Source organism: Argentina silus, assembly GCF_951799395.1.
Source record: "Argentina silus genome assembly, chromosome: 12".
In the NCBI taxonomy this organism is placed as follows: Eukaryota; Metazoa; Chordata; class Actinopteri; order Argentiniformes; family Argentinidae; genus Argentina; species Argentina silus.
The window spans coordinates 7,745,147-7,766,176 of NC_139666.1; the positions used below are offsets into that span (position 1 = coordinate 7,745,147).

Genomic DNA, 21,030 nt, shown 5'->3' on the forward strand with positions numbered 1-21,030 from the left:
CCCTGATGATACCCATCGACATTTGTCCTGGATATCACTCATAAATGCAAATATTAAACGTGTCATTTGAATAATGTTTTTTATTGAAGTGGGTTACATTACCAGTATTCAACATCAGTCATTGAAAAAAAATCAAGAAAATCAAGAAACGATGGACCAAGCACTACTATGAAAAGCTGGCAGATCAGAAACTCCATGAAAAATATGACTCCCTTTTCAGATTGAAAAAGATCCCTTATGGAAGTGTGATCATTCGGAGCACACGTTTCCCATTCTAACACATCATAATGACTTCTCATTCACTGGTCATCCACGTTTAGTGCAGATGCAGTTTCCTAATAGGAGCATAGGAGGTTTAACTGACCCTGTGAAGAGTTCAAACAAGTCGAAATTCATCTGTGTTTCCATCCCTTTGATTTGTAATAGACTAGAACCATCAAGCTGCATCTGCCAACGTTAAAAAAAAAAAAATGTTCACACTGATTTTGTGTTCGGCTTTCCGCTGCTAAATTGATCCATTTCAAAGTAGTGAATTTCAGAACACATTTCACAACTACTCACCAGCCAGCAAAAACACTGAACATCTCCACAACTCCTGAGCTCCAGTTTACAAGCCACTGTCAGACACAGTTCAGACCTGCTACTTCAGACCTGACTACAACATTTTTCCTCATCCTGGTCTAACGCTTGCCAAATGTGTGTTCCCTTTCTCAAATACAGTACCTAACACTATCATCTAACAGGCTTTACACAGACACGGGACATCTTTGTAATGTGGAAGAGGACTTTCTCTTTGAGGGCAGTTTGACTAACTTGGCAGCTGTATGGAATAGCGATCACACAGAAGGATATGAGGTAGTCGATAGCAACACTACAGAAGGTACCAACTGTCCCTATTGGCTGGACCCTAGCAACACTACAGAAAGTCCCAAGTGCTTCTATTGGCTGGACCCTAGCAACACTACAGCAAGTCCCAAGTGCTTCTATTGGCTGGACCCATAGCTAGCTCATGCTTGACCCTTCTCTTCAGTCTATGTGTATGTCAGTATGGAGAGCTGTGACTTCCCATCATGCCTTGGGGCTGTTGCGTGAGAGTATCAATATGAGGGTGTGATTGTGACATCAACAAGCCTTGGCCAAGATATAACCCAGAGCCTCATCTCCCTGGACAATTGTGGAGATCGGAAAGGATTGGATAGGTATCAAGATGTTGAAGAGAATGATAGTTTTGTCAAATACTGAGTTCTTTCTTAAAAGTGAGGGGGATTTTTACTAAGAGAACTATGACAAATACCTCTGTCACTTTAAAGATGCTTCGTCATTTTCAGATTAGGACGAACAGCATAAACAAAAACAGGAAATGTTTCAGACAGAAACAGGCTGAGGGACAAGATTTTGAGAACAAGTAATCCTGAGACAGAACGACCATTTCAAACAGGAACTGATCGTAATATATGGGAGACTTACTGTAGCAAAAAGACTTCACCAAAATGCTCGTCTTTGAGAATATATAATCCAGTGCATGTAATACTAATCTATGGAAAAGGATACACAGCGAGTTGCTTAAATACATCAACTAAACATTGCTTTGTTCCCCAGTGATATAATTATGTGCTTTCATAATTCAATTCACATACACATGTATTGTATATGTACATAAATAAATATTTTTCAGGAAATTATGAATAAAAAAAAAAAAGGGCAAAAGAAAAATAATACAACCAATTGAACTAAACATACAGTTGACCTTTGGGAAAGAGGACACCCTTGTGGACAGAACAAAGATAATAAAATGTCTAGATAAATACTCTCCCTAAAATGTTTGAAGGTCAAACAGTTAAAAGACATTTCAGACAACACAGTGCCATTGAATAGTCACATATTACACAGAGAAGTAGGTGCTTAAAGACATTAATTTGTTATTTTTAAAAAAAAATGTCATCTTCGGGATAATGCATGCATGTAAAAATGCTAGGACATTCAGATCCTAAAGCCTAAAAGTGTAAATGAAAAGAAAGCGGAATATAACAAAGATATTCAGCGGAGGTGAGGTTGACCCACTTTCCCACCATTAATGGGAGGTTGATTACAGGCTATGAGACTACCATTACTGACGAGTTCTGGCTGTCAGCTGAGTGGTTGTAATGGGTTGGCCTCCACTCTGGTAAAAACAGGGGTACTCTTAGTGCACTCCTGCAGGTAGGGGGTAAGTGTGTGTGTGTGTGTGTGTGTGTGTGTGTGTGTGAGTGTGAATGTGTGTGTGTGTGAGTGTGTGTGTGTGTGTGTGTCTGTGTGTGTGTGTGTGAGAGAGATATCTCAGCATGCTGCCACTCTAACCCCACAAGTCCTCAGTCCGTCCAAACTTGTAGATCAGCGTGCTGCAAAAAAAGCAAAGAGGAATTTAGTCACTTTCATCTCTGGCCTCCTTCCCCTTGCACATGACCATTAGACACTACATTGATCCTGTAAAACACACACACACACACACACACACTCATACACACACTTGTGCTTACCTGAAGAATATCAAGGCGTTCTGGAAGAACACTGCCAGTCCTGGATACACTTCCTTCTCTGTGAAGACAAGGGAGATCAAATCAACAATCAGGTATGAGAGAAAAGCATGGAGGATGACACAGGAAGGACAAGGACAATGACACCTTCTGGGGTTGTTGTTCCTGCTTAAAATGTTTTTTCAGCACGCACCAAGATTTCATCGACACCCAGCTGGTAATACCCCAGCCAGCCATCCATCTAGTGCTACAGGGCACTAACAGCCAATAGGGAAGCAGGAGGGCCTTAAAGCAGCCCGGGTTCCTAGAAAACGTCCTCTCTTCGCCCTCCAGCCGACAGGCTTCCTTTCTTGCAATTTACGATGACATGGAATCCAACGAAACAAGAGATTGGATTGCACTGCCGTCGCTGTGCGCTTCCTTCAAAATGGAGCAACAACATGGACGACATAATGGCCTACTCAGTTCCCCTGCGAGGACGTCATTTGAGTTGAATGCTTTGGTGGCGTACCCGTAAACAGACGACTTGATTGACATCAACCTTCTCTCCACAATACGACAGTATAATTAGATCTAAATGTACACCATCACTACAACCATCCAAACAAGCACATCCACAGTCATGAGAGAGGGAGAGAGGGAGGGGGGGATGGAGGGAGAGTGAGGCACTACTTTGAAGACAGTCAATCACGGGGTGTTGAGAGAATAATGAGGTGGAATGAACAGTGACCACGGTAAAGGCTCCAGATGAAGACGATAGAAAGAACAACAATTAAGAACAACAAGGATTCGTTGATGTGTGCGGGGGACTGAAGCGAGAAGCGTCCTATGGTGTCTTCTCCCCCTCCACCCACCACCAGATGTGATTCTGAGGCCGGGGGCAAACAGAAGGGGGAAAAAAATGGAACCTATGGAGTTTGAAATCACCCAACTGTCACCAGCTGATGCGTGGGTGAATGGCTGTTCTAGATGGTAAACAGTATGTATTGACGTGACAGAAGGAGCAACACTATGCAGCAGAATAAGGACAGGTGGTGTGTAGCTATCACACATGATGGGGCACTCAGATGGACAGGGGAGAGACCAAGAGACTAATCTTTCCCAGTCCAGCGGCCAGAGAGAGAGAGAGAGATAGACACACAGAGAGAGAGAGACACACAGAGAGAGAGAGAGAGAGAGAGAGAGAGAGAGAGAGAGAGATAGACACACAGAGAGAGAGAGAGAGAGAGAAATTTGCTCCTCTTGTCATTACCGAAATGTATTATTATTTTATATTTCTCTTTAATTCATGTTCTGAGTGTGATATCATAGGATCTTAAAGGTTATATCTGGCCCCTTATTTTTACCTCCATTGGGTATATTGTCCATACCGATAAATCTTTTATCCGCAACCACACCAACTGGCACTCATTAAGGTTAGAGCAGCCGTCAACCATAGAGGTCGCCTGCTTCTGTGCACGGTTTTATAGGGGTGACTTTCAGTGCATTTGAAGTGAGTGAAGGAAGCTTTTATGGAGGAACTATGGGATTTTTAGGCTGTTAACAGCGGAGTGAATCTAACCACCACCGACCTACACCGGACCCCGAGGTCCAAACCTGTTACTAGAGGGTTGGTACCGGAGCCCTGTATAGGGCTTTGAGTTCTGTTTGAGAATTTTATATTTTTAAACTGAAACTCGACTTTTGCCGGGAGACAAGTGCAGTCATATCGGGGGGGGTCAACCAGCAGATAATTACACCTCCCTGTCCTCCTCTCTTCTAACACTGCCAGGAGAATAATAACATATAATTTCTTTACCACGACATTTGGTTCTTGTACACAGCTGAGGTTTACCTAGTTTCGAGATTCACCAAGGGAAGACAAGCCGACGTAATGTCAGCCTATGAATTGCAAGGTGTTGTCAAATCAAATCGACTTACTTTCTTTCTTAAGCCTCTGTGAGAGAAAGAGAGAGGAGGAAAGAAAGAGAGAGAAGGAAAGAGAGAGAGAGAGAGAAGGAAAGAGGGGAGACTTACTGGGTACCACGTAGCCTCCAAACAGGATCCAGATGGAAGCGATGAGGGAACCGAACATCATCATGAATCCAATGAAGAGCCAGAGACGAGCTCCTGCAGGGAAACGCATAGTGGTGATGTACACGTACGCGCACACGCACGCGCGCACACGCACACACACACACACACACACACACACACACAAAACATAATAAGCTGAGGAAACAGCTTTAGAAGCATAGTATAATAAACATACCTGTTCGGCCAAAACAGCCCTCTCCATAGATGTCCCCTCGCACCTGACCATTAGACACTGCATTGATCCTGTAACACATGTAATGGCAAAAAATATATTTGTACTATTTTGTTTTAGTTTTATACTGAAATGTATTGACCTTTCTGTGACCCAATGTACTTTGTTATTTTTAATTATGTGACTGAGGAAGAACCAAAACCGACTGCTCCTTCTCCTTGCATCAAAGATGTTATGTGACCTTGGAACACTCCTAACTGCAGGCTGAGGTTAGAGATAGTGGCTCACAACGCCTACGCTTCTTTCCCAGCTTCTTTATCAGCAAATAGGTGCAAGATATGTTTACCCCTAGACCTATGACGTATGAGCATTGGAGTTAAGGATGGTCTTCTCCTCATTCACAGCATCAGTATCTGAATCCACACTGTTGGTGGAGGAATGCTGATCCAGCTGACCAACGTTGTATAATACTTTCTATATGCATTAAAACTCTCAACTGAGACCAAACATCGTTTATTGTTGTTCACTGAAAGATTTCCATAACACACACACACACACACACACACACACACACACACACACACACAGTTATTACTCTCCTGGCAGTGTGAGAAGAGAGGAGGACAGAGGTGGTCCTCTGTGGCCCAGTTGGTAGGGCATGCAATTAACAATGCATTAACAATGCTGAGGTTGGGGGTTTGATTCCCGCTGGGACCATATATACTGAAAAATGGATGTACTCACAGCAATGTAAGTCACTTTGGATAAAAGCGTAGGTGTAATTACCAGCAGGTTGATACAGTCAGGGTGCCAGTACGTACCCATGGATTATAAGTGTGTATTTAATGTGTGTATTTAATGTGTGTATTTAGTGTGTGTATTTAATGCGTGTATTTAGTGTGTGTATTTAATGCGTGTATTTAATGTGTGTATTTAGTGTGTGTATTTAATGCGTGTATTTAATGTGTGTATTTAGTGTGTGTATTTAATGCGTGTATTTAATGTGTGTATTTAATATGAGTGCTCACATGAAGAAGGCTATGGTGGAGAAGACTCCACAGGTGTGGAAGGCATGGTTCATCTCCTCCTGTGTCGGGTAGGTCACTGCTGCATCAATCATGATCCACCAGCCAGTGAAGAACTGAGAGACAGAGAGAGGGCGAGACGGAGAAGGAGAGCGAGAGAGACGGAGAAGGAGAGAGAGAGATAGAAGAAGAGAGAGAGAGGGCGAGATAGAGAAGGAGAGAGAGAGAGAGAGAGGGGGGGGGGGTGTTAGAATTACAGGTTAACAGTTGTCATTAAGCACAGACTGAGACGGTGCTTCTCATTTAAATAGGTGCTGTTACTTCACTGAGCCGTCAGCCATCCTGTCTCTGTTAGGCTCCATTAGACAGCCTTTCAAAAACCAACCGCAGAGGAGATTTTCTCTGAGGCTTCCTCCTCACGCTTCATTCATGAGCTGTAATATAAACAACACACAACTCACAACACACGGTTGACTGAGTCTTTGCTAGTGTGTGTGTGTGTGTGTGTGTGTGTGTGTCTAAATGTACACCAAATAAACTGCAATCCGATAGTTGGACTGCAGGACTTGCTGTAACAAGTGTGCTGCAACGTATACGCCTATTCCCACAGTTCACCTGGTGTGTCAGGAAGTAAGTCACATAGAGGCGGGGTAGATTGCAACACATCCTTTAAAGTAGGAGGACAGAGAGAGAGAGAGAGAGAGAGAGAGACAGAGACAGAGACAGAGTAGGAGAGAGAGAGAGAGAGAGAGAGAAGGAGAGAGAGAGAGAAGGAGAGAGAGAGAGAGAGAGAGAGGGCGATAGAGAGAGAGGGCGATAGAAAGAGAAGGAGAGAGAGAGAGAGAGAGAGAGTGTGAGAGACAGAGAGGGTGGGATAGAAAGAAGGAGAGAGAGATAGAGAGAAGGAGAGATAGAGAGAGAGGCTTCAGATGTGAGGATGAAAAGGCCCTTGGCAGCAGGACAGCCTTAGGCTACTTCTACTACCCCCCCCCCCCCCCCCCCCCCCACACACACACACACACTATACCCTTTTATCTTTCTCCAACAATGACGGCCAATTTGCTTGGTCTAAGGCCTCTCTCTGGGGCCGAAGTGACTCCCGCAGAGACAATCACATGAAATGACACGAAAAGCCAGGAAACACAGCAGAATCCATACGGCAGAGGCTTTCCAAGCCACTTGTGATAATTGACATGAACACAGGAGCCATTGAGCCAGACGAGCTCTCACTGAGACACAGAAGATGGCTGTTAAGTTCACTCAGCCTTGATTAGGGAATTGAAAGTCACAATCTGAACATGGTGTTCAGATGTAGGCTTACTTCTTTATTATTGTCACTGCACTGCCAAGAGCCAGGGGGGTTCATCTGAAGTTTAGGTCGAGCGCCAACCAACTATTACAACCAAATACTAGGCTACTTTATCTGGCTAATTATTGAAACCAATTTGTGTCATTGCTAGTTTTGCTTCATTACATCCAACAAGCCTCAAGGCATCGAGGCAGACTCAAGACTGTATTTGAAGTTGGCTTGATTATGATCAAGTGCAGGCTAATCAATGTGGAACCTAGCCATGACTGACTCTCTCTTATCATGCCAAAATCTCTCTGACAGTCTAACTCTCCTCTGCTTGCCCAAGATCTCTCCTATATATCAATCCAATTAATCAATCAATCAATCTCCGAGTCACACTACTGGTCTGAATCAGTCTTTCGCACGCACGCACACACACACGAGAAAGACATGCTGTGAGGGATGGACCACATTATCGCCACACAAACCATATTGACTCTCCTCATTCTCAGTCATGTACAGTGGGTACAGTACATGCAGTATGGTGAAACCTTAGCAGCCAAAGTGTGACAAGGTGCTTTGTCAGGTGATCCTCTTACCAGATCCACTTACCAGAACTCCAGAGACGATGGATGCCACAGTGTTTCTCCTCTCTCCCCAGTCCCCAATGCACTCACACTCCGGCATGCGGATGTTATCCAAGAACCCGGCCATTCTGCCCTCTCTAAAGCCTTCTCCGTGTGTCTCTCTGGTCTGGCCTGTCCTTCTCAGACAGGTATGGGTTCTCCCCTGGGTCCTCTGATGGCTAATTTACCTTCCGCTGCTGCACTGGGCTGGTTCTGTGCCCTTGACTTGGCCCTCTGGAATTGGCACTCAGTCAATTATGTATGTCCTGAAAAGAGAGGGAGTGGGAGCATCTTTTTACTGTAGTACTGTACTGGCAGATTATAAATTCACGAATGGCCTCTAGCTCCGACCCCAAAGGTACTTTATCCATTAGTTTCTCAACTATTGAATTAGGAAAGCTAACAACAGAGTAGCATGAGAGCATCACGTTGACCATGATCACAGAAACTAGCTAATTTACAAGCTAGCTACTGTTTGTTCGCCTTGTCAACAACACTTGAATAGAATATTAAGTAACTAGAAGCCGATTACTTTGTTACATGTCTTACGTTAAAACAGACACCACACACAAAAAACAACACAATACATATGACAATTATTCAACTGCAAATAGGATGGTTAGCTAGCTAGATCACGTTAGCACTGTCTCACTAGCTAATGCTGTTCAGGCAGTGCAGAGGTTCCTCGATCGAAAGCGAGTAGTTAGCCTGGCTAGATCGCTACTATAACGGGTTCGCGTAAACTGGATAATAGATCTTAAGACTGATCATAAAATATAGCTGCTGTTGCTCACCTTACAAGTGGTTTGCTAATGGTTTCGGTTTCAATTTAGCAGTGAGCTGGCTAACATAACAACAAGATGTAGTGTCGAGGGATAACCAATCACTGCAAGGCATTCAGAGCTCCATCCAATCAACTTCCACAGTCAAGTCACCGTCCCGCTTTCATTGTCTCTCTCTGGATACCCAAATAAAATAAATAACTCTAATAACAATAACACAACTACTCCAAATCCTAAAATATAACCAATGCCGTTTTTGACAGCTTATTTTTGTTTTTCATCAAATGGATATGCTCACTTGGCACCTTATTTCTATGTACTGCACACGTCATTAGCCTCAATGTCAACCTAGGGGGTGGTGTCACTAAATGTTACACAGGGTAACAAACGCTATTTTATGATCAAACCATCAATGAACTCTGAACTCTGGGTCTCTCCCCTCTCGCCAGGGCTGGCTACAGTACTAGGCAAAATGTTACAGGAAGACATTTCATGTGTGTAGACTCCTCCCCATGCTCCCTCTCTTGGCCCGCCTGACTGCCCTTGGGCGGGTCAGGAGACTAAGGGGAGGAGGGGTCTACTCTCTATGAGGAAGAGAAGCAGGCGCAGCTGACACTCCCGGAGAGAGAGAGAGAGAGAGAGAGAGAGACAGACAGACAGACATAAAGAAGACCTTTGCTATTATACACAGTAATACATAACAGAATAGGCTGTGTAACGATATCTGTGTACAATGGTGTGACTGATCATCGATGGTGAGTTATTTTATTATATAATCAGAATTAATCATAGAATCCATCAGGCTGTCTGATCGCAACAACATAGTCGCATGTAATAGCGTAGCCATAGGACGTAGGCTATAAACACCATGATTCTGAGTTCACCCAGAGGCTTGACAGTTTACTTCCCTGCTGCTTGTCTAGTAAATGAGAGATCAGAACCTTCACTCAGCCCCCTCTCACTCTTATCCTCAAGTCCCTGCTCAATTTTCCACCTGGGTGATTACTTCAAAACAAGTGTTCAGTAATCAGGTCTTACAGCTTCAAAAGAGGACAGATGCAGTTTGATGTAGGATGGAGTTTTAAGTTGCCAGGCCTGTCAAAACAAAGTGCAGTGAGGGACCAGGAACAGGACTGACTGACTAAGAGGTATCCTTGTCAGTGTTTTCAACTGAAGCATGATTTAGCACATTTCTGATGTTGAAAGAGGCCCGAAGGACAAGTTTAAGAGACCTGTTTGAGGGAAATGTATTCCACTATTCAAGCTGTCTTCTCTCGAGGTTCTTCATGACTATTTTATTTTGCTCACAGGAAAGTGCCTTGTTCAAGCCCTACTGTAAGAATAGCTTAATAACACTGTCATAACAAAGACACACAACAGTGACACATTCATTGTTGTCATGTCTGCGACTGACAATTGTTTTGAAGATTTTGAGAGTGGGTTTTATCGGTAGTAAAGAAAAGTTTCAGGAAGATTAAATCAAATCAAATGCATTCCCTGGTGACACTAGACAGATTCAACTCTACGGACTGTGGAATAATAGGCTATACTGTCATGTTGAGAGACAAAAAGAGAAGCCTCACAAGCAGACCTGCCAAGGTTGTCATCCTATACAGACATGATAGGATTGTGATCTCTAATTCATTCCATCCTGAATAGGGTCGTCTCTTCCATAGAAATAGAATGATCCCATTTATATGGTCTATCCAACACTTCAGTTGAATCCAACCAACAATGCAACCATTATATGATTTATGTTTTGTCATGACAACAAAGGCTGAACCATAGAAAAGTCAAGGTTTCCCCCATAGAGGATGAAACATATAATCAAACCTCTATCTCTATGGTTTCCCCAGTGTTATTCATGCTTTCAAGGTTATACAGAGATCACAGGTTTTCTAGAATTCTAGTTGTGATGGGTGTTACAGTCGGATGAACAGTGACTAGAATACTGTATGTTCATCATGTCCATGTTGAGATTTGCTTGGTAGTGCAAGATGATTGGAAGCACTTGGCAGCTGCAATTGCTGTGTATTGTACTACTGGTGGCTGGTGGAGGGAGAAATTGGGAGGACGGGCCCATTATAATGCATGGAATGGAATGAGGAACTGTATGATACCATTCGTCATTCCATTCCTTGCATTACAATGAGCCTGTCTTCCAATTCCTACCTCCACCAGCCTTCACTATAGTACAATACACAGCAATTGCAGCTGCCAAGTGCTTCCAATCATCTTGCACTTTTCATCCTGTATTCAATCTTCCAGTGGTAGTCATGTACTGTAATTGGACTCGTAATGGATGGCCTCATAGTGTTTCAAGTCATTATGTTTTGACATTGACTTTGACTACTTTACCTGGTGCACCAATAATCAATAAAAATGTTAGCGTCCATTCCTCTTGTTGTTGTTGTGGTCCCCAGCCTGCCAGTACGTGGTGCGGAAGGTCCGGGCTGCAGTGAGGGGGGGGGAGCAGCCTGAGAAGCCCACCACTGCATCATGTAGTCAGGCCAAGGGTGAGTGGGAAAGAGGAAGGGATGAAAGTCTTCCTTAAATAATTGGATCCCCTGTGTGTGTGTGGGGGGGGGGGGGGGGGGGTTGTTTGTTTGTTTGTGTGCGTGTGGCTCTGTGTGTGTGGGGGGGGGAGGGGGGGGTTGTTTGTGTGCGTGCGTGCGTGTGGCTCTGTGTGTGTGTGTGGGTGTGTGTGTGTGTGTGTGTGTGTGTGTGTGTGTGTGTGTGTGTGTGTGTGAGTTTGTTTTCATGCTTATACAGACGCACTCATGTTTGCAAATGTTGCACGTGTTTTCAATATGAAAAATGCATTTCTTTTGTTTCCTTTTCCTTTTCTTGTTTGTCTATAATCCACATCAGATTGTCCTCTGGGCTGGCGAGAGTTATGGAGAGTTATGAGTTATGCTGAGAATAAAATGTAATCCTGTCTATGTGCATGTACAAGGTGTTATGTGTTGTAGTGTTTGACTCAATCGGTACAATCGGTGTTAAAACTCAAAGCTCTCTCTCACTCTCACTCTTTCTCTCTTTCTCCTTCTTTCTCTCTCTCCCTCTCCCCTTCTCTCTGTCTCCACAGCATGGAAGGAGGAGAGTATGCAGAGGGATGGACAGAATGTGGGGCCAGGCTTCAAGGCGGTGCCAACGGAGTGTGGAGCCGACCTGAGAGTACAGCAGAGTGGGTCCTGAGGTTAGAGAGAGGGCTGGAGACAGACCTATGACAGGCCGGAGGCTAGCATGACTGTAGGGAGAAGGAGATATCACACACTCTGTACTATACAGCTCCAGTATGATCAAGGGTGTAGTGGAGCCATTTAGCACCTTTTTTTTGAATGGTGAAAAGCGCTAACCCACCTTTTTATGAAAATGATTCTTTCTCCAGCGTTCTTTTTTTCAACCACTTCATCCCTGAACTTCTTGTATAGTTCCATCTTGTTCAGTTTTCTTGAAGTTATTCAAATTGACAAGGGAATGCTTGCTCTCCATGGCTGCCATGGACACACGGTCAATAGAACAGTTTTTTTCACACCTTAGGTGCAAAAAAAACAACCAACCACACAGACGGTGTTAATGGAATTGACTTTCTTCGGCAGTTGTGGAGACTTGTGAGGCTTACAGGCAGGGCTGCACATTGGTTTTTCTGGATATACAGTAGATCTACGATGAGCAACATTCTCTTTTTCTTTTTCTGAATCTGTTTTAACAGCATGCACGCACACACACACACACATACACACACACACACACACACACACACACACACACACACACACACACACACACACACCCTCCTGCTCCTCTCTTGTGCTATCTGAGGTTTCTTGGTTAAAGGTTAGGGAGAGTACAGGGTAGTTATGGACAACGAAGAGAATGAAGGCCTGACCACCAATTCCCCCCTGGAGGAACTGTTTAGGCCGGAGGCAAAAAAACCTTCAGTTGTCAATGCTACCCTCATTTGTTCTTGAAATCTGACTGTGAATGTGTGGATTTTCAATAAAACATTGTCCCTGGCTGAATAACGTCCATTATCTTTCATCATGGACCAGAGCATAGAGGTTTGGTTAACATATGTGGAAATTGGTAAATAAAAACCTTTTGAAGCCTCAAACACGCGCACGCACACACACACACACACACACACACACACACACACACAGTCACTCTTTTTTTCTCACGCATACTATACAGGCACACACAGTAAGGTGCTCTCTCTCTAACACACACACACACAGACACACACACACAGGTCCACACTTCACCAGTTCCATTCCCTCTATATACTGTGTACAGTACCAGCCAAAAGTTTGGACACAAACTTGCCAAGAGTGTGCAAAGCTGTCATCAAAGCAAAAGGTGGCTACTTTGAAGAATCTAAAATATAAACCATATTCTGGTTTGTTTAACACTTTTTTGTTTACTACATAATTCCATATGTGTTCCTTCATAATTTTGATGTCTTCAATATTAATCTACAATGTAGAAGATCATTTTAAAAAATAAAGAAAAACCATTGAATGAGAAGGTGTGTCCAAACTTTTGACTGGTACTGTATATATATAGATATAGATATAGATATATATGAACATGAACTATATCGGGTGAGGGGTTGACAGCACACCATGTTAGCCACCTATCTTGCAGCATCAGAATGAAGAGAAACAGGAGAAAACAGGCGCTGACAGATAACAGCAGCAACGAAATAGAGAGAGACAGATTTGTGCCACAGGTAGCCAGTCAACAGCTGCCCTCCTGGATAGTGTAGTTTTATTAGTATTTTTTATCATTACATTTTTTCTTCATCATCATCACCACCGTCATCATTCATCATCACTACAAAGAGGCAGAGTATCCAAGAAAAAATGCAAGCCTCTGATGTCATCTTACATACAGTACAGCAGGGCAATCAGGCATGAAAACCTCAGACAATGGAAGTCTGGGCTGAGGATGTGCATCCCAGGTTAGGTGGGGGTGGGGGATGTGAGTTATGCTGTAAATGTAAGGTGGGATGTGAGAACAGTGTGTGTGTGTGTGTGTGTGTGTGCGTGCGTGGTGTGTGTGTTTGGTGTTTGTGTGTGTGTGTGCGTGTGAGTGTGCATGTCCATGTGAATGTGTGTGTACTAGACAGGGCGGGGAAGGTTCTCCTGGATGCTGTCTAAGTTAATTACCAAGAACATGTGCTCTCATTTCTTCATACCTTTGATCATCATCATCATCATCATCATCATCATCTCTCTCTCTAGGGTACCTGTAACCATGCGCTCTCAAGAGAATGGGCTCCCTTGAGGATGACAGGGATAAAACATGCACACACACACACTCTCTCGCACACACACATACACACACGTACACTTGGTGGAAATTAGATTTCAGTCACATCTCAGACTTTGCCAATTCCTCATGGATTAGACAGGTTCGTGATGTCTGGCGTCTCTGGGTAATATTGCCTCAGGAGGTCAAGGTGCCGAATTATGATGAATGTCCATTTTCCCCTACCACCTCTCTCTCTTTACTCTCTCTCTTTTTCTCCCTCTCTCTCTCTCTCTCTCACGTATTTCTTTCCCTCTCTTCAAGGGAAGCAGGCGTACTGGAGTTGCCCATGTGAGATAAAGCGAGAGAGAGAGATAGACAGAGAGAAACCATGATGGTAGCACTCAACAGTTGCAGCCTCCGGCAGAGATAGAGGCATAGTCAAAATGAGAAAATTGCCCCATTAGTTCACACCCACACACAAACACAAGCTTGCATGCACGCACACACACACATTTTAATCATTTATTTGGGTTCACAGTAAAGCATTAAATCAAAGAAACACACACACACACACACCTACCTCTCAAGGTTGAGATAGATGAGACAGTGGATAGAGTTTTTACAGCTTCATCAGTGTACACACACACACACACACACACACACACACACACATACACACACACATACACACACACACACACACACACACACACACTCCTCTCAAGGTCTAAGTGGAAGAGAGTAGATGGCGTTTTTTTAGTTTGGATTAAAAATTTGTGGGTCAGTTGTGGTTTGTAATATGTTGCCGCAATAGCTTCCCAGAATTATGAGGAAGGCTCAGCATTAGCCTGATGGCACAGGTCACTAAATTTCACGCCCTGGCCTGAGTTGGACAACACATTTAGATACAAATAAACAGAGGGATAGATCGATGAGACTCCTTCTTTTCTTTCAGTAACAATGTGTGTGTGTGTGTGTGTGTGTGTGTGGCCTCACCAGAAACATCCCACAAGGTCCCAGATGGCCTTTATGCCTGAGAGTAATTATAGTTGCTTTGTGAGCAAGATAATTACACCCTTTCTCTCTCTCACAGTCACACTTTCAATGAGGAGCCACTTTGCATAACAAGACTCCTTTTGCACTCATGTACGAGTTAATAGTTACCCCTCGATACCTCCAGCACCAGAAAGGCTCTCCTGCAACCAAACACACACAGGAACATCAAGGACCACATCGGAAATAAGTGTTATAATTGATGCTTTTATGTTATGTCATGTCATGTCACATTATGTCATGTTATCCTCTGGCCTCTGTACCTTTTAAACTGTACAATTGTTTTGGGGTTTTTTTTAACCCCCAAACGTCGATCGAACTAATCTAATCAAATCCCTACTGAGGCATAAACTCCATCTCCATCTGTCAACCCTTCAACACAACAACAACAACAACAACAACAACAACAACACAACGGTGTTGTAGGAGCGCTGGAGCACACACAGTGACATTTGAATCCGTCTTTATTATGTGCAAAAGACCACATGGAAAGACATTCATCAGAATGAAGGTCCGGAAAAAACGCTAACAAAACAGGCAAATAACAACCATCGATCACTGATAAGAACAAGGTTTAGAACAGGGTTAATGAATATCAACAATGTCATTTATTTCAAACAGTCTCCTTTATGTGTTCAGTGAGGGCTGGGGTTGACGGGGAGACCATTGATTCTTCACAGGCTTAGCTCCGGTGCTTTCTGGATAGCACACGTGTCTTTTGTGGGAGTGCATCAAGTGTCCTCTTTTATACAGTATCTTGTTAGGTGTAGCACATTAGACTGAGTAAAGGAGGAGTGGAGGGAAAGGAGAGGTGGAGGGAGAGGAGAGGAGAGGAGGAGTGGAGGGAGAGGAGAGGAGAAGAGAGGAGAGGAGAGGTGGAGGGAGAGGAGAGGTGGAGGGAGAGGAGAGGAGAGGTGGAGGGAGAGGAGAGGTGAGGTGGAGGGAGAGGAGAGGAGAGGAGGAGTGGAGGGAGTGGAGGGAGAGGAGAGGAGAGGAGAAGAGAGGAGAGGAGAGGAGAGGTGGAGGGAGAGGAGAGGTGGAGGGAGAGGAGAGGAGAGGTGGAGGGAGAGGAGAGGAGAGGTGGAGGGAGAGGAGAGGTGAGGTGGAGTGGAGGGGAGAGGAGAGAGGCAGATGTTTTAAACATAAGACCACTACACCATCGCCCCTCTGGAGGAGAAGAAGGGAAGGAAGAGGAGGACAAAGAGATAAAGGAATGAAGCCTGGTCGGTTTCGGTCTTTGATGAGTAACTCAGACTAACAGTAATGAAACATCACTCACACACACACACACACACACACACACACACACACACACACACACACACACACACACACACACACAATGTCAGGGATGTATGAGTCAATCCTTGCTCTCCCTGTGCAGTTTGTACTTCCTGTGAGGTTGCTGCTGCCTCTCAGTTGGTGTTCCATCATCTTTCCATCTGTCTCTGGGGGGGCCACAGGGGGTCCTGAGGCTCTGCTCCAAGAAGCTGAGAGGCTCCACGGTCTTTGATGAGTCACTCAGACTCACAGTAATGAAACATCACACACACACACACACGCACACACAATTACATTTCCATTTCCACACACATACAGACACGCTCATTCATACAACATCACACATACACACTGGCTACACCTGCTCCTCGCTCTTGTTGGGGTCCAAGTGTGTGACAGGTGCCACCTGCGTGGGCTTACAGCAGCCTGCGCAGATGTACTTGAGGAAGCACAGGTAGGCGCTGCCAGACACAATGACCGTGATGATGATGATGATGGTGGCACCGAAGGCCGGCGACACAGCGCTCTCCAGGACAGACTTGAGCCCCCCGGCGCTGACCCGCCCCCCGCCCGGTGGTGGTGTCACATTGGGCCTGTTCGTGGTGTGACCTGGAAAGAGAAAAAAAGAAGGTTACGGTCAACCTCAGCTCTGGGCTAAACCACTGCATGCGTGACAGTGGGGGGGGGGGGATCTGTCAAGATGTACTGTAGGTAGCACTTCCTGGTTGTAGGGTGGAATAGGCAATCGATGGAATAGGAAGTAGAGAGGGAGGAATTTCCGCTCACTCTTTGAGTGAGAAATCATCATCAGTGTTTTTATCTTGTATTGAGGCTTTTCACTGGATCCATAAAACTGGTGAATTGAGACTTTTGAGACTGTACCTGACAGTTTCACTTACAGTGAAAGGCTTATATAAGGCTAGTTCTGGTCTCTTTGTAAGGCACAGACAAGCATTTCAGAACAAAGTAGAGCTGTGAAGGTTCCCACAGGGATCTGCTGTAGGAAGCTAAAGGGAACTGGGTAAAAAAAAAATGGAGCTAAGATTTTGCTGTGTTGATTTCACAGTGGACCTAGGCTGTTGAATAAATGAGGAAAGGATGAAGAGAGTGAAGGGGAGGAGGAGAGCAGGGATTTCATAAACAACTTCTTCTGAGACTAGCTGATATCAGTATCGGTATCGGAGACAGTAGTGTCTGTGTTGTCAACAGAAATTACTTTGAGGAGTGAAAATTAAATTTAAAGGAAACAGATGGTGTTAAAGGAGGTGACAGTACAACACAGAGCTGCTCATTAAAACGTTTCTTATAAGACTAACAGACTAAAGGAATGAGTTTCCCTGGGTATAGAGCTGGAATTAGCAACAATATCATTTTTCAACAGTGCACACATACACACACTCACATGCACACACACACAAACCAGACAGACACACACACACACGCATATGTGCGTGCAGGCACGCACACACACACACACACAGACACACACACACACGGAGGGAGAAACAGAGAGAGCAAGAGATGAATTGTGAGAGAGAGAGATATGAATTGAGAGAGAGAGAGATATGAATTGAGAGGGAGATAGAGAGAGAGAGAGAGAGAGAGAGAGAGAGATGAATTGAGAGAGAGAGAGAGATATGAATTGAGAGAGAGAGAGATAGAGAGATATGAATTGAGAGAGATAGAGAGAGAGAGATATGAAGAGAGAGAGAGAGATATGAATTGAGAGAGAGAGAGAGATAGAGAGATATGAATTGAGAGAGATAGAGAGAGAGAGGTAGAGATGGCTGGTCACACACGACAGGGTGGGAGAGAGACGCTGACGAGCACAGAGGGAGATGTTCTTGTCCTAGCACCCTCTCTCTCTCTCCCTCCCCTGTATCTCTCTTTGGCTGTCTGATTATAGATGCCTGATTAGAGGTGATGCTGGGCTTATTTACCATGAAAATCCCCTTCTCAATGGTTTTGCTCTGTTTCCCCTGTCCCTCTCTCTCTCCATCTATGTGTGTGTGTGTGTGTGTGTGTGTGTGTGTGTGTGTGCATGTGCACATATGTGTCTCTCTCTCTCACTCTCTCTCCCCCTCTCTGTCTCCTTCTTTCCCTCTCTCTCTCCTTCTTTCTCTCTCTCTCCTTCTTTCTCTCTCTCTCCTTCCTTCTCTCTCTGTCTCCCTCTCGCTCTTATTTAACCTTATTTCAGTGAGGCTCACTGCACAATGTTTTGAAGAAATGACTGAACATTCACTGTCATTGTGTGGCCTACTCTTCCATGAAGCATACTGTAGCAACACTTTGTGTCGATATCAAAGCCGTGTGTGATTCATCAAAGAAGCCTTTTTTTTTTTTTTAAATGATCAAAGAAAATGATTCAATTCAATAATAAAATCCAATTTACTTTCCTCAGCTGTGTGTGTGTGTGTGTGTGTGTGTGTGTGTGTGTGTGTGTGTGTGTGTGTGTGTGTGTGTGTGTGTGTGTGTGTGAAGGAGAGAGAGGGAGGGAGGGAGAGAGAGAGAGAGATTATAAATAAACTGTTCCTGGAAACCAGTCAAACTGGTGAATAGCTTAAGTAATCACATTTTATAATGGCTGTCAGGCAGTTACAGAAAAATATGTGCAGATTGCGAGAGTGTACCAGGTAAAATGGTTGTGGACAACGGTCGATAAGGAGGGTTCCAATCTGTTCTCATATACTTAGCAGAGTCTGTGGGTGAGGAATGAGAATTATGTGTTTGGTGCGGTGTTTCTCTAGAGACTCTCCCGCCTGCCAGTCAAGATGGAGGACAGCCAAAACATCTCACACTAGCTGACAGGGTGAGGGTGCCAACTGCAGAGAGAGGTGAACTGTGCCAGGCTACAGTTAGCCAGTGGAGTCCGTCATCTCTGAGGACTCAGTTAGTGAAGAGGAGCAGTCGTTCTCCATGTCAAGATAATACGTTCCATAATACCATAAGGTCTCTGTATGATGATATTATGAGTTTGTATCCTAATAAGTCATGGATGTAAAATACCATAGACATAGAGTGAATGGGGAATGTTGTGAAGGTTGCCTGTAACACAAATTACACAATGGATAATTTACTAACAAAGGGGACATGGTTGAATGGCAACGTATGAGTGTGATACAGCTGCAGTCTAGCTAGCTTCCAGGAACATCCTGGTTATGTTCCTGGAAAGTTAGTTGTTAACAAATTTGTGAAAGTCGTAAAAGCAACTTTTGACAACCTTAGAAATGTTCACTAGCTACTGTCCTCTCCTGTCACTGAAATGAGTATGTGCATCACTCTCTGTGGTGAGATAAAGACATCTTTGATGTTGCCTCTCTCTGATGCATGAGAGGAAGACAGAGGGAGAGAGAGAAAAAGTTGAGAGAGAGAAGGGGGGGTGAGAGAGAGAAAAATGAGGCGAGAGAAAGAGAGAGAGAGCGCACGCCAGAGACAGGGTTTCTGAGAGAGAGAGAGAGTGAGAGAGCGAGAGAGAGAGAAGGGGGAGGGGGGGGACCTGGAGCTGGAGCTAGTGACAGGGTTCCTGATTGCCCTACAATAATTTTAGAAAGAGCTGCCACAATAAGGGATGTAAGTCTTTCTTTAGAAATGATGCTGTTTGTTTGTCAGCCAAGAGTGCTTCTGCTTCTCATCACACAAACTAGGCTGTGTGTGTGACACACCATCATGACACCATGTCAACGAACGTTGTTATGGTGGAGTTCCCTCTGCTCAGATGTAACTGATGTTGTATTATGACATACCTGTAGTGATTTTCCGCCGTAGATTGAAGACCCATCTCTTCAGGCTACATCTTAACGGTCCCTCCTAAAGACCTCTTCACCCCCACTACCCCCCTGTACAAGTTTCTCTCCTGTTAATAAAAAAGATATATATATCTTCTTCTAGCATTGTGACGGCCTATGGCCCCTGGTCTGAGCATTGATTACTTTATCTTATGATGACTGATGGATAGATGATTCACTTACTTAAACAAATGTATTTGTTGTAAGTCGCTTTGGGTAAAGGCGTCTGCTAAATGCCATAAATGTAAATGTAATCGTAGTGACTGACAATGGGATGGCTGGTGGTTGACACACACACGCACGCACGCACGCACGCACGCACGCACGCACGCACGCACGCACACACGCACACACGCACACACACACACACACACACACACACACACACACACACACACACACACACACACAATGGCTTGAGCCAGTATTAGAATTCTCAAACTGGTATACCTTCTATCCAAAATTCCCAAGTACATGGTAATACCTTTTAGCAGACTTTCAACATGACTCGAACTTGTAGCAAATCTACGGCAAGCAGTTTCTCTTTCTCTGGCCATTGTTATCAGCCCAAAAGTCCGATTTATGACCTCCACCCCCTTGCCTCAGACAAGTGTTACTGATCATGCCTTGTGATGCGTGTGTGCAAGTTTAATTTGGACAATGTTTATTAAACAAATTTTGGTGGGTATAATAATGGCAAACTACAGGTGGAGACGGTATTATTTATACAGAAATAAACCGGTATTACCTTAAATACCTTATTCACCCGGTGATACCTTATACCTGCCCAACTCTAACACACACACGTACACACACACACATGCACACACACACACACACCCAGCCACTCACTCACTCACTCACTCACTCACTCACTCACTCACTCACTCACTCACTCACTCACTCACACACACACACACACACACACACACACACACACACACACACACACACACACACACACACACACACACATAGACATATCCTAGAGTAATGTGATACCACATAACCATATTTACAAGCACTGATTGACGCCTCTAGTGGAAAATAAGAGGGTGGTCTGGGTGCTCTAAATGAGAACAGGGCCATGATCGAGATCATACACACACGCACACGCACACGCACACACACACACACACACACACACACACATAGACATATCCTAGA

At 44.3% G+C, this 21,030-nt stretch overlaps 1 protein-coding gene and 1 long non-coding RNA gene across 3 annotated transcripts; one reads left to right on the forward strand and one right to left on the reverse strand.

Annotated features, from left to right (window-relative positions):
* Positions 1 to 68: 68 nt before the first annotated feature.
* Positions 69 to 8,638, reverse strand: LOC310813031 (transmembrane protein 50B-like). Of its 2 annotated transcripts, none has more exons than XM_083681844.1 (7): positions 8,498 to 8,638; positions 7,690 to 7,969; positions 5,790 to 5,902; positions 4,765 to 4,832; positions 4,530 to 4,622; positions 2,517 to 2,574; positions 69 to 2,378 (listed from the first exon to the last, which is right to left on the reverse strand). In XM_083681844.1, exons 2-7 carry the CDS (start codon positions 7,789 to 7,791, stop codon positions 2,333 to 2,335), a joined length of 480 nt encoding a protein of 159 aa, XP_083537970.1. In that variant the 5' UTR covers positions 7,792 to 7,969; positions 8,498 to 8,638; the 3' UTR covers positions 69 to 2,332. The 2 variants fall into 2 exon arrangements, with proteins under 2 accessions (XP_083537970.1, XP_083537971.1); XM_083681845.1 differs by lacking the exon at positions 8,498 to 8,638 and adding an exon at positions 8,356 to 8,372.
* Positions 8,639 to 9,081: 443 nt separating this feature from the next.
* On the forward strand, positions 9,082 to 12,513 carry LOC310813032. Its single transcript, XR_014554537.1, has 3 exons — positions 9,082 to 9,240; positions 10,909 to 11,001; positions 11,574 to 12,513. It is a non-coding gene; the product is annotated as an uncharacterized lncRNA (long non-coding RNA).
* The last annotated feature ends 8,517 nt before the right edge of the window (positions 12,514 to 21,030 follow it).

Bases quoted from the DNA above. Each gene is read 5' to 3' on its own strand.
- LOC310813031 (XM_083681844.1), bottom strand. From the start codon at position 7,791: ATGGCCGGGTTCTTGGATAACATCCGCATGCCGGAGTGTGAGTGCATT. The intron at 5,903-7,689 runs GTAAGTGGATCT...TCTGTCTCTCAG, and splicing joins CCATCGTCTCTGGAGTTCTG to TTCTTCACTGGCTGGTGGAT. The intron at 4,833-5,789 runs GTGAGCACTCAT...CATGTGTTACAG, and splicing joins TCCACCATAGCCTTCTTCAT to GATCAATGCAGTGTCTAATG.